General features: G+C 44.0%; 1 protein-coding gene across 10 annotated transcripts in view; it reads left to right on the forward strand.

The window, feature by feature from the left end:
- PNISR (PNN interacting serine and arginine rich protein) overlaps nucleotides 1-14702 on the forward strand; it is a 31455-nt gene that overhangs the window by 14733 nt on the left and 2020 nt on the right. For 8 of the 10 annotated variants that reach the window (XM_060190724.1, XM_060190732.1, XM_060190726.1 and 5 more), the window contains 8 exons: nucleotides 2234-2422; nucleotides 3736-3959; nucleotides 5303-5474; nucleotides 6220-6410; nucleotides 8841-8978; nucleotides 10927-11026; nucleotides 11719-11772; nucleotides 12849-13022. In XM_060190724.1, the coding sequence (XP_060046707.1) occupies nucleotides 2234-2422; nucleotides 3736-3959; nucleotides 5303-5474; nucleotides 6220-6410; nucleotides 8841-8978; nucleotides 10927-11026; nucleotides 11719-11772; nucleotides 12849-13022 (1242 nt within the window). The remainder of the gene's footprint in view (nucleotides 1-2233; nucleotides 2423-3735; nucleotides 3960-5302; nucleotides 5475-6219; nucleotides 6411-8840; nucleotides 8979-10926; nucleotides 11027-11718; nucleotides 11773-12848; nucleotides 13023-14702) is intronic. The other 2 variants (XM_060190730.1, XM_060190731.1) reach the window with 1 other exon arrangement.

Below are 14702 nucleotides of genomic sequence, written 5' to 3' on the forward strand. Positions count from 1 at the left end.
GCTTCACCCACTTGTGCAGCTTCCCTCCTGCAGGTGGGCACCTGGGTCTTGACCCGGCCAGGTCCTGTGCATGGTGACGTGTGCTGGACAAGGCGTGCCGCTGCCTGGCCCTGGGAAGTCTTCAGTAAAGCATGCTTCTCTTAAATCGTTAATTTTTTTTTAAAAAATTTTTAAGATTTATTTCACGAGAGGGAGACCAGAGCACTGCTCTGGTGTGTGTAGTCTAGGGACCGAACCCAGGTCCTGAGTCCTGCAAGTGCTGTGCTTGAGCTGCTGTGCGGTCTCCTGGCCCTAAAGGTCACAGCTCTGTGGCGCAGCCGTGGCCAGCTGACAGTCACTCGTTCCATTTAAAATGTTATTCAAATGACCTTTTTGATGGACTGTGTCAAACGTAAGTGGGAAAGCATCCAGGGAGTCCTGTGCACTGCTCAGCCAGCAGTTAACATGGCCAGTTTGTGTCATCTCTGTGACTCATTCCCTTTTGTGTTGACCTGATTTTTTTTTTGAGTAGTTACATGGCGTTCAGTTTTAAAATTCCGTAACAAATCTATTTTGGATGATTGTAGGCTTTTCCTTTTTCTTTTTTCGCCCTCTCTCTCTCTCTCTTACATTTGAAGTAATTACCATAGTTAGACACGTCTATCGTGTGTGTGTGTGTGTGTGTGTGTGTGTGTGTCATTAATCACTTACCCAGTTATTTTCTTAGGAGAAAATTCAAGAACTTGATATGTTGCAACACAGCTGCCCATTACTGTGAGCAGTTTCAGATGCACACTGGCCGGTTGAACTTGATAGGGGTTTTGCTAATTTGTATTACCACCTAACATATGGGATAATCTAGTTTGTTTTACTAAATAGATGTGTAAAATACTCTACTTATTCTTTGCTTTCTTTACTACTATTAAATCTTAAAATGTTAAGTATAGACATTTGACAAGGAAAGGAGAGCCTTTTAGACGGGGGGAGGACTGTGAAGCTTAAATGGTGAATGACTTTGCCTAGAGGGGATGACTGCAGAACCAGTGGCTAGCTATCCTCAGGTCAGCCTGAGTAGTACGCTGTCTTAAGGAAAAAGTGAGTGGTTAAGAAATAAAGAAGGCTTTGCGATCCTTATTTATTTATTTGTTTGTTTAATGTAGCTTTGAGAAAGGGACTGAAGCCCTTGGGTAAATGTGGCGCCACTCACTCAGTGGGCTCCTAGCCCTTGTCTTAGCGAGGCTGCCCGAGAGCGAGATGGTCACCACCCACTGGCCTGCTTTGGTGCTGCCCAGGCGCTCCCACTTGGTGCGGGGTCCAGTCCAGAGCCCCACACAGTGCTTGCTGAACTGGCTTCTGAACCTTTTTTTAAATTTTATTTTATTTATTTATTCCCTTTGTTGCCCTTGTTGTTTTATTGTTGTAGTTATTATTGTTGTTGTCATTGTTGGATAGGACAGAGAGAAATGGAGAGAGGAGGGGAAGACAGAGAGGAGGAGAGAAAGACAGACACCTGCAGACCTGCTTCACCGCCTGTGAAGCGACTCCCCTGCAGGTGGGGAGCCGGGGGCTCGAACCGGGATCCTTATGCCGGTCCTTGCGCTTTGTGCCACCTGCGCTTAACCCGTTGTGCTACAGCCCGACTCCCCCCCTTTTTTTTTTTAAGGGAGAGCTTTTAAAAAACAATCTAAGGTAAGGGATGAGCGACGTAATTTGAAGGAGAAGAGAGACACAGCATCACACTGGCGTTTGCATAGCCATGGATCGAACTCAGTAGCTAATGCTGAGGTTCCAGCATTTATTCTCTGCGCCACCTTGCAGGCCCCAAGAGGATAAATTGATTTCTTTATTTCATTCTCTCTTTTTTCCTCCCCAGCATTTTATTTATTTTAGTGAGTGCAGGGAGGGAGGGAGAGACCCCGACCAGTGCACTGCTCAGCTCTGGCTTATGCTGGTGCTGGGGATTGAGTCTTGGACCTCAGAGCCTCAGCACGACAGTCCTTCTGCATGACCATTACGCTGTCTCCCCAGCCCATGATAAATTTACAAGTTATTTTTATGGAATTGTTACATATTTTTTTAAGATAATTTTCTAACCAGAATATGGATTATTTCCTAAGCGTACTTCCAACTATAGTATTCTGAAATGTTGTAAATCTAATAAAGACTTACAAGACGGTCATTTTCCATAGAGGCACTATTCTTCTAGCTCCGACGTGTTCCGAAGGCTAAATTCTGCTATGTTGAATCACGTTAGGCCAGATTGACTGGGCTGCATTGGCTCAAGCTTGGATTGCTCAAAGAGAAGCTTCAGGACAGCAGAGCATTGTAGAGCACCCGCCGGGAATGATGCCCAACGGACAGGACGCGTCTGCAATGGAATCTGGCCCAAACAGTCATGGGAATTTTCAAGGGGATTCAAACTTTAACAGAATGTGGCAACCAGGTTTGTTGTATGTTTTCTAAACTTTAGGACTTTAAAAGATAGTTAAAATCAAGTAGTTAAATCTGCCTAATCTTAAGACTTCTTGCACTTAATGTTCTTTACAGAATAGGCGTTTTCAGTTAGATTTGACTGTGAATTTGTGTGGTTAAAGTGATTCTGTACTCAGTCTGCCAGCACTGTGCCACTCAGCTTGGTTCTTCCTCTTGGTTCTTCATTCCTAGGCTGACAGGGCCGGGAACACTGGAAACCACACTTTGGCAAGTAGGCAGGAAAGCATTCTTTGTCTCTGGTGCGACCTCTGGCCTTTTCAGAGGCGGCACTGGCAAAGCAAAATATGTCTAGCCTCTAGAGAAAAATCGTGTCACTATGTCACAGGCTAGTCTCACATGTGCTCTGCCCTGACCATCTACCCATCTTCCTCCTCCCGTTTTTTTTTCCCCAGTAACAAAGATCTTCCACGTTTTTAACGCGTTTTACTTTTTGTCTGTTCATTTGTTTTCTTTTTTACTTCACAATGTTACGTAAATTGATTCTAACTCCGCTTTCCATGACATGCATTATTATTTTTCAAAATCACTTCAAATTATAGAGAAATCTTATATTTCTTCTAGATCTGACACCTGAGTGTGCTAATGATGAAGTCAAGCCCCCTTTTGCTGTTATTACTAAAAGTTCCTCAATGACAGTGGAAAACTGGAATTGATACTATTTAACGTCACTTTAAAAGGACAGTGAGTGTTCTCAACTTTGATACTGTGAGATGGTTTATATCTAGCTTTCTTGAAGTGACCCATATTCCCCAAGTTTGAAAATTATTTGAAAAGTTCAAGGTTATAAATGATTCAACCTGACATCCCAACCCCCACTTTTATTATACTGGCTTTCTTTGTGACTTGAAATTGGCAAGAGCAATGATATCTCCCTACCTCACAGGGATGTTGTGAGGATAAATGTGTTTGTGGAAGGAAGAATTTACATAAACCTCAGGCAGTTATTTTTACGGTGTTACTGAACAGCAGTAGAAGAATTCAAGAAAAATGTTTCAGATTTTGTGACATTTGTTGAAAATAACTTTGAGTATCTGGTTTCCATTTGTTTAGGGTATGGGTGAGTTGTAATTAGCTCACTAGTAGTTATTACATTAGTCCATTGTTTTTGAAAGCTTTATAAGAGGTATTTGACCAAGAAGTCATAATTTTTTTTTTTTATTATTTTACTGAAAAAAAAATTCTAGCTTTCTTGAGATCTTAAGAATTTGTGTTGATTTTGTTATAACCCCCTGCTGAATGTTTTTATGCCTGAATCCTCAATAGAATGGGGAATGCACCAGCAGCCCCCACACCCCCCTCCAGATCAGCCATGGATGCCACCAACACCAGGCCCAATGGACATTGTTCCTCCTTCCGAAGACAGCAACAGTCAGGACAGTGGGGAGTTTGCCCCTGACAACAGGCATATATTTAACCAGAACAATCACAGCTTTGGTGGACCACCCGATAATTTTGCAGTGGGGCCAGTGAACCAGTTTGACTATCAGGTGAAAGATATTTTGTTGCTTTAAATATTGTAGTTGTGCACGTAATCCTTTCTTTGGAATTGTCTCATAAGGCGTACCTAACATGAATTTCACTTTCCAAACTTGTACAGATAAGAGCACGCATGTCTCAGAAAAGTTACTGGTGTTTGTAGTATTCAAATCATTAGGTTTTTATTTTCTGACTTCTTATTTGCTTAGGAAAATGTTGTAAAGGACCATTAGGGAAAATTTGGATAAAATGAAAACTGTAAGTGCAATAATATAGCATGTCTTATTTTCTGATTTTAATTTCAAGTGATGTTTAAATAAGTTTCAGAGAATACTTGGGAGTTACAAACTTTAATCAATACTAGGTTGCTGTAGCTAAGGCTTGAGTAAAGTCATTATAAAGAACCCAGACTACCTTTCTATAAATGCAGGTCTTCTCGTGCAGCTTCCCTCCTAGCGCTGACTTCCCATTCTCACATGACATGACATACTAGTGGAATCGGCATAATTGCCTCTGTTGCATCTGCCTCGTCCCTCGGGACGCAGGACTCCGTGGGGAAGTGTCATTATATGGGGTCTGAAATTACAGTGCTAGCTGTCGTCTTGAAGTCAGTGACTGGCGGCACTTGTTACCTTGTAAACTGCACTATCAGCATGTAAGATGCTGAAAAGAACATCCGTTATCCCATGAATTCTTTGGGTAACGAGCAGAAGTGTGGTTAGTGTCCACTTTGAAACGGTGGTCCTCTTCGACATTGCAGACTCATGCCTGGTGTACAGGCAGGTCAGGCTTTGCTTTCGAGCAAATGTGGTGACGGGCAGCTTTGATTTATGCTCCACTTGTGTGTAAGTCCCATGCTGGCATGGAATATGACATGTAATAATAATGCCTCTGAAATGACAAGCTATTTCAGTGATTCAGTTCACTTTCATCTCTGCATAACGAGTCTTGGGAAATTGTCAAACAACTGAGTTCATAAGAAGTATAAAAGTTTTCTGTTCCTTTATTTCTGGCTAGAGGAAAATGGACATTTACCTGATGTGATTAGTCTATAAGTAGATTCAGAATGAATGAATGAATTCCTATCTTTTCTACATTCTTGAAATCATTGTGTGTCAGTTGGATTTTAGATGGCTATTTGTACTGGCGGGAAGGTGGTTTTTTTGTTGTTGTTGTTGTTTTGTTTTTAAGAAAGCAAGCCTGGGTCCTTGGGTCTCCAGAAATACTAGAGCCATGGATCCTTGGACTTGCTGCACACTTGGATTTCTACTGTCCCAGTTCATAACACACGTGTGTCCCAGAGAGTATGATCTATCCATAATGTGAAGAAAAATAAAATGCAATACTCTTTCAGCATGGGGCTGCTTTTGGTCCACCGCAAGGTGGATTTCATCCTCCCTATTGGCAACCAGGACCTCCAGGACCTCCAGCCCCTCCCCAGAATCGGAGAGAAAGGCCGTCAACCTTCAGGGATCGGCAGCGTTCACCTATCACGCTTCCTGTAAAGCAAGAACCGCCACAAATCGGTAGCTATTTGTTTACGTAGGCCATAATTAACATGTTACCTGGTGTGGAAAAGAACTATCTTACTGTCTGAAAGTGTTCTAAATACTGCCTCTTGTGTTGGGAATTGGTTTTTTTGTTTGTTTTTTTATTAGAGATAAACTTTTGGGGGCCAGGCAGTGGTACACTTGGTTAAGTGCACACATTACAGTGCACAAGGACTTGAGTTCAAGCCCCTGTCCCCACCTGCAGGGGGAAAGCTTTGTGAGTGGTGAAGCAGGGCTGCAGGTGTCTCTCTGCCCCTGACCCCACCTGGGGGGGGGGGGGTTTCAAGAGCATTGAAGCAGGGCTGCAGGTTGGTCGGTCTCTCTCCCTCTCTCCTTCTCCCCCTCCCCCCCTTCTCCCCTTTCCCTCTTGTCTCCCCCACCTCTCTCAGTTTCTCTCTGTCCTATCAAAAACAGAAGAAGAGAAGGAGAAAATGGCCCTGGGAGTGCTGTGAGTATGTTGTACAGGCTCCCAATCCCAGCAGTAACCCTGGTGACAGTAAAAACAAGTAGAAGTTTCACAAGAACAGCTAATGTTTCATGGGTTATTTTTACTACTGTCTTGCTGAAGAATGATGGTATTTGTTACAAGCACTCAACACAAAAATTCTGGTTTTAAAATGTTTAAGTCACAAAATTTATAGAAATTGAAGAGTTAGGAACTCATGCATTCGTTACGATCCTAACTTAGTTGAATCATCAATCTTTTTCATACGCAAACCAGACGCGGTGAAACGCAGAACTCTTCCAGCTTGGATTCGAGAAGGCCTTGAAAAAATGGAACGTGAAAAACAGAAGAAGTTGGAGAAAGAAAGAATGGAACAACAGCGTTCACAGTTGTCCAAGAAAGAAAAGAAGGCCGCCGATGATGCTGAAGGAGGTGACGGCCCTCGTTTGCCTCAGAGGAGTAAATTTGTAAGTTGAATCACGTGACAGGAACCTCCATGCACTTACTGTCTAAAATTGATTGGACTGTTTTAGCCGTAAGAAAGAAGTGGTGTCGTTGTCCTGAACTTCTTTGTCAAGAACTATGTTTTTGTGTGTGCGTCACTGACGGTATGAAAGGAAAAAAGGTGTGCTGAGTCCGTAGAGCACTGCAGGATGGTTACAGGCCTTGACATTGGCCAGTCTGTATCCCTCTCTAAACCCCTAGAGATGATAAGACAGTGAAAGAAATCTGCTCTTTTGGAACATTTAAACATCTAGTGGCGTAATAACACCTTCTTCTTTTTAGGTTTTAAATCTTTTGTCAGGCAGATGATTGAATGACTTAGCAGTTTTTCAGCTTCACTGTCATGTGCTCCTAGCTGACGAGACAGCAGGTCAGGTCATTCACTGAATGTTACTCGGTCAAGAAGGCAAAGAGGGCTTTCTGCCAAGACCACCTTCTGCTTTAGGAGTAAAGAACAGCAAAGTAATAGGTTTTAGCAGGTATTGATTTTCTTTGCAGAAAGTACCATCCAACAGCAAACTATTGTTCTGAATGTTACAGACTCACTGCTTTACCCTAAATAGTGTTTTTCTTTCTTCTTCCTCTTCTTTTTCCACTATCACCACCATCACTGGGACTTCACCACTCTCAGCTTTAGATAGATAGGTAGATAAGGGCTTGGGTTTGAAACTGGGCTTTATGTATGGCAAAGCAGATACACTAAGTAAACTGTCTGGTTGCACACACACACACACACACACACACACACACACACACACCCTTTTTTTTTTTATTTATTTAATCAAAACACTGCTTAGCTCTGCATATGATGGTGCCAGGCATGGAACCTGGGACTTGTGAACTTCAGTCAGGAAAGAGGCTGCCATCCAGTCCTTACTCAGTGGATCCCCAGAGTAGATGTTTTTAGTATCAAGAATATACTTTGAAGGTTGTCCTCCATCTCTTCTCAAATGCCGTTGACTTTGCTGTGTGTTCTTCCTCTAGTTAAAGTAGCCTTTCTATAGTAGTGTTTAGATAACCACTTTCCGTTTTATTTCTGGCGTCTTCAAGAGTGACTGTAGTGTCTTGGGAGGTGGTATAGTGGATAGGACGAGGCCCCGAGTTTGATCCGCAGCATTCTATGTTTCTCTCAAAGTGACCCTTTGGTTCTCTTTATCTCCTATTCATAGATAGGTCTTTTAAAAAAAGTGGGGGATCGGGGGCTAGCGCAGCGGGTGTTAAGCACACGTGGCGTGAAGCACAAGGACCGGTGTAAGGATCCCGGTTCGAGCCCCTGGTTCCCCACCTGCAGGGGAGTCGCTTCACAGGCGGTGAAGCAGGTCTGCAGGTGTCTGTCATTTCTTTCTTCCTATCCAACGACGACGACAACAATAATAACTACAACAATAAAACAAGGGCAACAAAAAGGGAATAAATAAATATTTTTTTAAAAAAGGGAAAACAAATATAAAGGGAAAGTGACTATGCAGGAATCTGAAAGATGGCGCAGACAGTAGGGTGCGTCCCTGCCGTGCACTTGTCCCAGCTCTGGGTCCTGGTACCGGGAGGTGCTCTGCTGCTGTGATGTGCCCGCCTCTCCTCCTCACTCCGCCTAAAGGAAAAGGAAGAAGTTGACCCAAGAGAGGCGGAGCTATACCGCCGAGGGTCAGAAAGAGAAGACCAACTGGAACACAGACTAAGGGGCGAGGTTTTCCCCTCCATCCCCCCCAAAGTCTTCATTACCAAAGCTTCACTCTGGCATGTGGCCTGAAGTCTTGACCTCATGCTTGAAATTCTAACACTGCAGGCACTGCGCCGCCTCCCAAGCTACGCCAAGAAGGTAGACGGTCGGTAGACGGTCGGGCGGCTCACAGAGGCCATAGGATTATACAGACACGGCCACAACAGAAACAGACAGAGAAGTCTAGTAGAGGTCTGTGGGGTGGGGCAGTGCAAAACCACTCTGTCCCTGTCTCAGGTAGGGAGATGCTGTCCGTAGTGGTTGTCACAATCTGTTGCATGATTCCAGGCTGCCTTTCAGGCCCCGCTGGAAATAGCAGATGAGAGGTATAGGGCCTGGGAGGCAGCCCCAGGTAGGACCCTCCCTGTCTTGACACACGCGCGGCCCAGGCTTGCATCTCGGCACCACTTGAGAGGCTCCAGTGCCATGGTGCGTCTCCTTGCTGTCTTTCCGTCTGAATAAAAAGAAGGAATGCAGTGAGACCAGATGCATAAGTACAGAGCCTCCGTGCCACACATGTAGAGATGGTCCAGATGACATCTGCAGTGAAAATACAGGGTTAGAGAGAAACTTTCTTTTGATATATCTGCTTCATATACTTTAATGTGGATTCGAAAGACAGTGCATCGACATTATAAGCATGAATATAAGCTAGCTAAACTATTACTTTTAGGACAGTGATGAGGAAGATGAAGACACAGAAAATGTTGAGGCTGCAAGCAGTGGAAAAGTCACCAGAAGTCCGTCCCCAGTTCCTCAAGAAGAGCACAGTGAGCCGGAGATGACTGAGGAGGAGAAAGAGTATCAGATGGTAGGATATTCAATTTTTCTGTGTGTAAAACCTGTTTCGCTTGTGATTTTTAGGTGATCTGTTATCTTAAACATTTACTTTTAAAAAGTTTTATTTTTATCTATTTATTTTTTATATTTATTTTATTTATCCCCTTTTGTTGCCCTTGTTTTATTGTTGTAGTTATTATTATTGTTGTCGTAGTTGTTGGATAGGACAGAGAGAAATGGAGAGAGGAGGGGAAGACGGGGAGAGAAAGACAGACACCTGCAGACCTGCTTCACCACCTGTGAAGCAACTCCCCTGCAGGTGGGGAGCCGGGGGCTCGAACCGGCGGGATCCTCATGCTGGTCCTTGTGCTTTGCACCACCTGCGCTTAACCTGCTGTGCTACCGCCCGCCTCCCTTTATTTATTTTTTTATTACCACCAGCGTAATCATTGGTGTTCGATGCCTGATGAATCCACTGCTGCTGGTGGCCGTGGTTTTTCTTGCTTATTTATTTGTTTATTTACTATTTGACAGGACAAATGTGGGGGGTAGAGAGGGTGAGAGACAGAGGTACCTGCCCCATGGCTTCACTACTCATGAAGCTTCCCTTTTGTTTCATGAGGAAGTAAAAAGTGAGGAAGATCTTGAGTTCAGATCCTGACCCACAGCACTGTGTGTGCTCAACCAGGTCCGCCACTGCCCAGCCTCCATCATCTCAGACATTGAAATTGAGGCTGTGGGGGCAGCATAGTGATTATGCAGAAAAGACTGTCATGACAGAGGCTCCGAGGTCCCAGGTTCAATCCCCACCACCGCCCTCAGCCAGAGCTGAGCAGGGCTCTGCTATGAGAGAGTGTATGTTTATGACAGAGAGTGTTTATCTTAAAAAGTAACTCACCTCGGGGAGTCGGGCTGTAGCGCAGCGGGCTAAGCGCAGGTGGCGCAAAGCACAAGGACTGGCATAAGGATCCCTGTTTGAACCCCGGCTCCCCACCTGCAGGGGAGTCGCTTCACAGGCGGTGAAGCAGGTCTGCAGGTGTCTTGTCTTTCTCTCCTCCTCTCTGTCTTCCCCTCCCTCTCTCCATTTCTCTCTGTCCTATCCAACAACGACAACAACAATAATAACTACAACAATAAAACAAAGGCAACAAAAGGGAATCAATAAATAAAATAAATATTAAAAAAAAATTTAAAAAAAGTAACACCTCATTGAAGCAGTTACAAAATTTTGTAAACAAGTTACAAAATTAATATATAATTTTGCTGGGCAGTAATTACTGCGAAGTCCAGGTAAACACGATGGAGAAGGTGGGGAGTTGAGCGGTAGCGCAGTAGATTAAGCGCACGGGGCGCAAAGTGCAGGGACCAGTGTGAGGATCCCGGTTCGAGCCCCCGGCTCCCCACCTGCAGGGAGTCGCTTCACAGGCGGTGAGGCAGGTCTGCAGGTGTCTGTCTTTCTCTCCCCTTCTCTGTCTTCCCCTCCTCTCTCCATTTCTCTCTGTCCTATCCCAACAATGACGACGACAAGAATAAGACAACAAGGGCAACAAAAGGGAATTAAAAAAACAAGATGCAGAAGGTAAAGACGGTCAGGTCTATGGCCTTCTCCTCTGGGTGCACTGCTGCTCACTGTCCCGTGGCACTCTGTAGTGTGGAGGCCACGTAAAATGCCCACTTACAAGGTCACTGCATTTGATCAACTGAAGACTGATTGCAAGAACCCTATAGCGAGTGTAGTGCTCAGAGTCAGCCATGTTTCCCTGTGTCCTGTCTGCAGCAGAGTGGCTCACACTGGCTCTCGACGTGTCTCTCTTGACGTGCCGCGTCGGGAGGCGGCTGATTAGAGCGGCAATAAGCGCAGTGGCTCAGCCGAGCTCTTCCAAGCGGCCTCATTACATGTCTTTGCCTTTTAACTAAAAAAATAATGTCAAAGTCTGTTAGTAACAATAATAAACTGTCTGTGAAATACCATTTCTTAGATGTTACTGACAAAAACGCTTCTGACTGAAATTCTGCTGGACGTCACAGATGAAGAGATTTATTATGTGGCCAAAGATGCACATCGGAAAGCAACGAAAGGTATATTGAGGCTGCTTGTGGCCTTGCTTTCCGGGTGGGGGCTGTTTTGATTTTGGTGGCTATTTTGGACTTTTTGTTGTCCTTGTTGAATTAAAAGCACATATTGGAGTATTCTCTTCTTGCATGTTTCTCTTTGGGAACGGTTAGATTTGAAGACACCATTTGAAAAATAGACGTATTTTTGTTATATTCAACTCAGCTGAACACAGACGAGCACACGCGCTATCTGTAAAGTGCGTTGCGGGAACCCCGTGCTGTTCAGTTGGTTCATAGACTCCGTGGCGCTGGTAGATCCTCCTCATACAGCTTCTTTGTATGAATGAAGGAGATTCATGACGCTCCCGAGCCTCGACAGTTTGTCAGAATTCTTACGTAAGCAGGTGATGCTCTCGCGATCACCCCACCCGTGATTTTTTCTGAAAGCTTACTTTGACTGTACCCCAGAAATTAAAATGATCAGCTCTACTGATCAACATTTTTTCTGTTTGAAAGCCGATTGCAGTCCACATCAGAAGCACTATTTTTCAAGGCCAGACGTGCTACCGGTTTAAAATGAATGCTGTGTTTTTAATGTTTCTTCTCTCCCCACAAAGCAGCAATAGTATTAGGCTTAGCAATACCGTAGACTCATGACTGTGAAACCGTGGCTATTTGTGTTAACATGTTGCTCCTGTTGTTGATGTGAAACAAAGCTCCTGCTAAACAGCTGGCACAGTCCAGTGCCCTGGCTTCCCTCACTGGACTCGGTGAGTGTCTCCTTTGTTCTGAGAGGGCTTAAGGGAAAAGTCACACTGATTTGTCTCCCTACATGTTCTGCTTTGAAACTGTGCTATTCCTGATCAGTGTATAAGACGTAGGCACTAGGGTATGTTGTTTTCTCAGAAAGTTGCCTCTATTTTTAACTAAAGCCTTCACAGTGGGAATATTATCCATGTGGCGGCTACATTAATACTGGATCGTGGGAAGAGTCAGGACGTTTCTCTCACACGGAAATGTTTTATGACTCTGCGACGACCCCATAGTTGGGTTGGGACAGGCTGCGGTAGCTTATGGTTTAGCCATGACAGTAATTAAGCTCACTTAGTTCATTGTTGCATACATGCTTCAGGGAAGGTTTGACCTTCTCCTGCCTCGTAACACCCTCTTGAGATTGTGCTGCAGCAAGCCGAGTCTTGACGTAGAGGAGGGCTCAGCTCGCAGGAGCGTAGTAACGTGTCCCTTATTTGCCATCTGCATGGTCTGCTGCCAGGGTGCAGAAGCTTAGGTTTTCATTGCCCACTTTCAGATCAATCTTGGTGAAGATGAACAGAGACAGAGCCTATGTGGTGTTACTATGATGATGATTTCTTTACTTCAGGGTGGGGACTGGTTTTAGGACCATGCCGTTTCTGTACCAGTGAGAATTAATTGCAGTATTTTAATTTTTTTTTTTTAGGGAAAAAAAACACTTAGTATACTACCTGGGAATTTCTGAACTTTGCATAATGGAAGAATTAATTTTAGAAATACTTGAGGATCATAAATTTGTTTAAGGTAGTTGAATTGGTTATGCTCTAGTGAGGCCTTGTTACTGCCCTGTTAAGTGATTTGTTGGTTAGCATGGACAGTAAATTAAGACAGTCACTGCAGTTCCTTTCTGGTGAGAAATACCTGATAAATATGATCTCCTTAAGCATTGAAATGTATACTTCTCCCCACCCCGAATAAGCATATTCCAAGAAAAGGCAATGAAAAAAGCAATGGGCTTTCTTCTGGGACCTTGAAAAGTTGATGCTGCGCAGAGTGGTGGTGCCGTGTCAGAGACGGGGCTTTCTGCACACAGGTGGGCTGGGCGGCTATGGATCAGGAGACAGTGAGGACAACGAGAGAAGCGGCAGCGGCTCTGAGTCATCTGACACTGATGACGAGGAATTACGGCACCGAATCCGGCAAAAACAGGAAGCCTTTTGGAGGAAAGAGAAAGAACAGCAACTGTTGCATGATAAACAGATGGAAGGTACCTGCATCTCTCTCTATTTTTACACTTCTTTTTGGTCCAGTTTGGTTTATTTTTCAGCCAACTTAATATCTAGGAATAGAATCAAGGCTAGATTATAAGTACACGATGTGACGGAAACGAAGTTGTTTATTATTATTATTATTCTCATTTTGGTTTATTTGTGGTTTTGTCAAACTAAAAGTTAACTGCAGTATTTAAAACGTGATGTTTTATTTATAATAATGCATGTTTAAAATACATCACTTGGGCCTGGTGGTGGTGCATGCACGTTACCACGCACAAGGCGCAGTTTTGAGCCCCCACCCCCCACCTGCAGGGGGGACACTTCAGAGTGGTGAAGTGGGTCTGCAGGTGTCTGTCTGTCTTTGTCTGTCTACCTCCCTCTCCCCTCTCAATTTCCCTCTGTCCTGTCCAGTAAAACGGAAAGGAAAAAGTGGCTTCTAGGAACTGTGGATTCCTAGTGCCAGCACCGAGCATCAGTAATGTCCCTGGTGACAATTAGAAAAGACGTCATTTATAAGAAATTGTATATTTGTTCTTTTAGGATCCATTGATGACTACAAGTGTGTGTGTGTGTGTATTTTTTTAATTTATCGGGGGATTAATGTCTTGCATTCAACAGTAAATACAATAGTTTGTACATGCATAATATTTCTCAGTTTTCCCCCACTAGGTCCCCAATACAACCCCCACTAGGTCCTCTCATCCTTTTTGGACCTGTGTTCTCCCACACACACACCCCAGAGTCGTTTACTTAGGTGCAATAGCAGTTCAGGTCCTAAAAAGTGTCTGTTTTAAATTTATTTTTTATTTATGATTAAACGTGGGTTACAAGATCATAAGATTACAATATATAGTTCCACACCCACCACCAAGGTTCTGTAGCACCAATATAAGTGTATTTTTAATTTTTATTAGAGCTTCTTAAAATCATTTTCAAAACAATTGCATAAAATGAAGATGTGTTGTGGGGAGTCTGGAGGTAGCACACTCTGGGTTAAGCCGCAGGTGGCGCAAAGCGCAGGGACTGGCGTAAGGATCCCAGTTTGAGCCCCCGGCTCCCCACCTGCGGGGGGGGGGGGGTCGCTTCACAGGCGGTGAAGCAGGTCTGCAGGTGTCTTTCTCTCTCCCTCTCTGTCTTCCCCATCTCGCTCCATTTCTCTCTGTCCTATTAACAACGATGACATTAACAACAACAGCAATAATAACTACAACAACAATTTAAAAAGGGCAACAAAAGGGAAAATAAGTATTTTAAAAATACTGATTTAAATGTGTGAAGTGCAAAATACAAAATTATTGAAACATAATTTGTACCTGTGGTATTTAACCTGTAACTAGCATACGTCAGGACAATAGAAAAAACTTTTTAGAAGTGCCATTCTTTATTTCAATTTCTTGGGTGCTGGGAAGTGAACCTAGTGCCTCATACACTAACATGGTGTACTGCTGAGCTCCTTTCCAGCCTAGAATTGTTTCCATATAAGATAATGTACAGGAGTGTAATTCTTAACCTAACCCCCAAGAGAAATAATGAAAAGTAATTTCTTGCTTGGAAAATGTTACTTGTACAGTGTACGCGATGGCACGAGCTGCCTAGGTAACTCCCAGTGAAGCGCGCCGTGCGGCAGCGCCTAGGACACTGCGGGAAGCGCTTTCTCAGTGCCGCACCCGGGC

Source organism: Erinaceus europaeus, chromosome 4 (genome assembly GCF_950295315.1).
Source record: "Erinaceus europaeus chromosome 4, mEriEur2.1, whole genome shotgun sequence".
In the NCBI taxonomy this organism is placed as follows: domain Eukaryota; kingdom Metazoa; phylum Chordata; class Mammalia; order Eulipotyphla; family Erinaceidae; genus Erinaceus; species Erinaceus europaeus.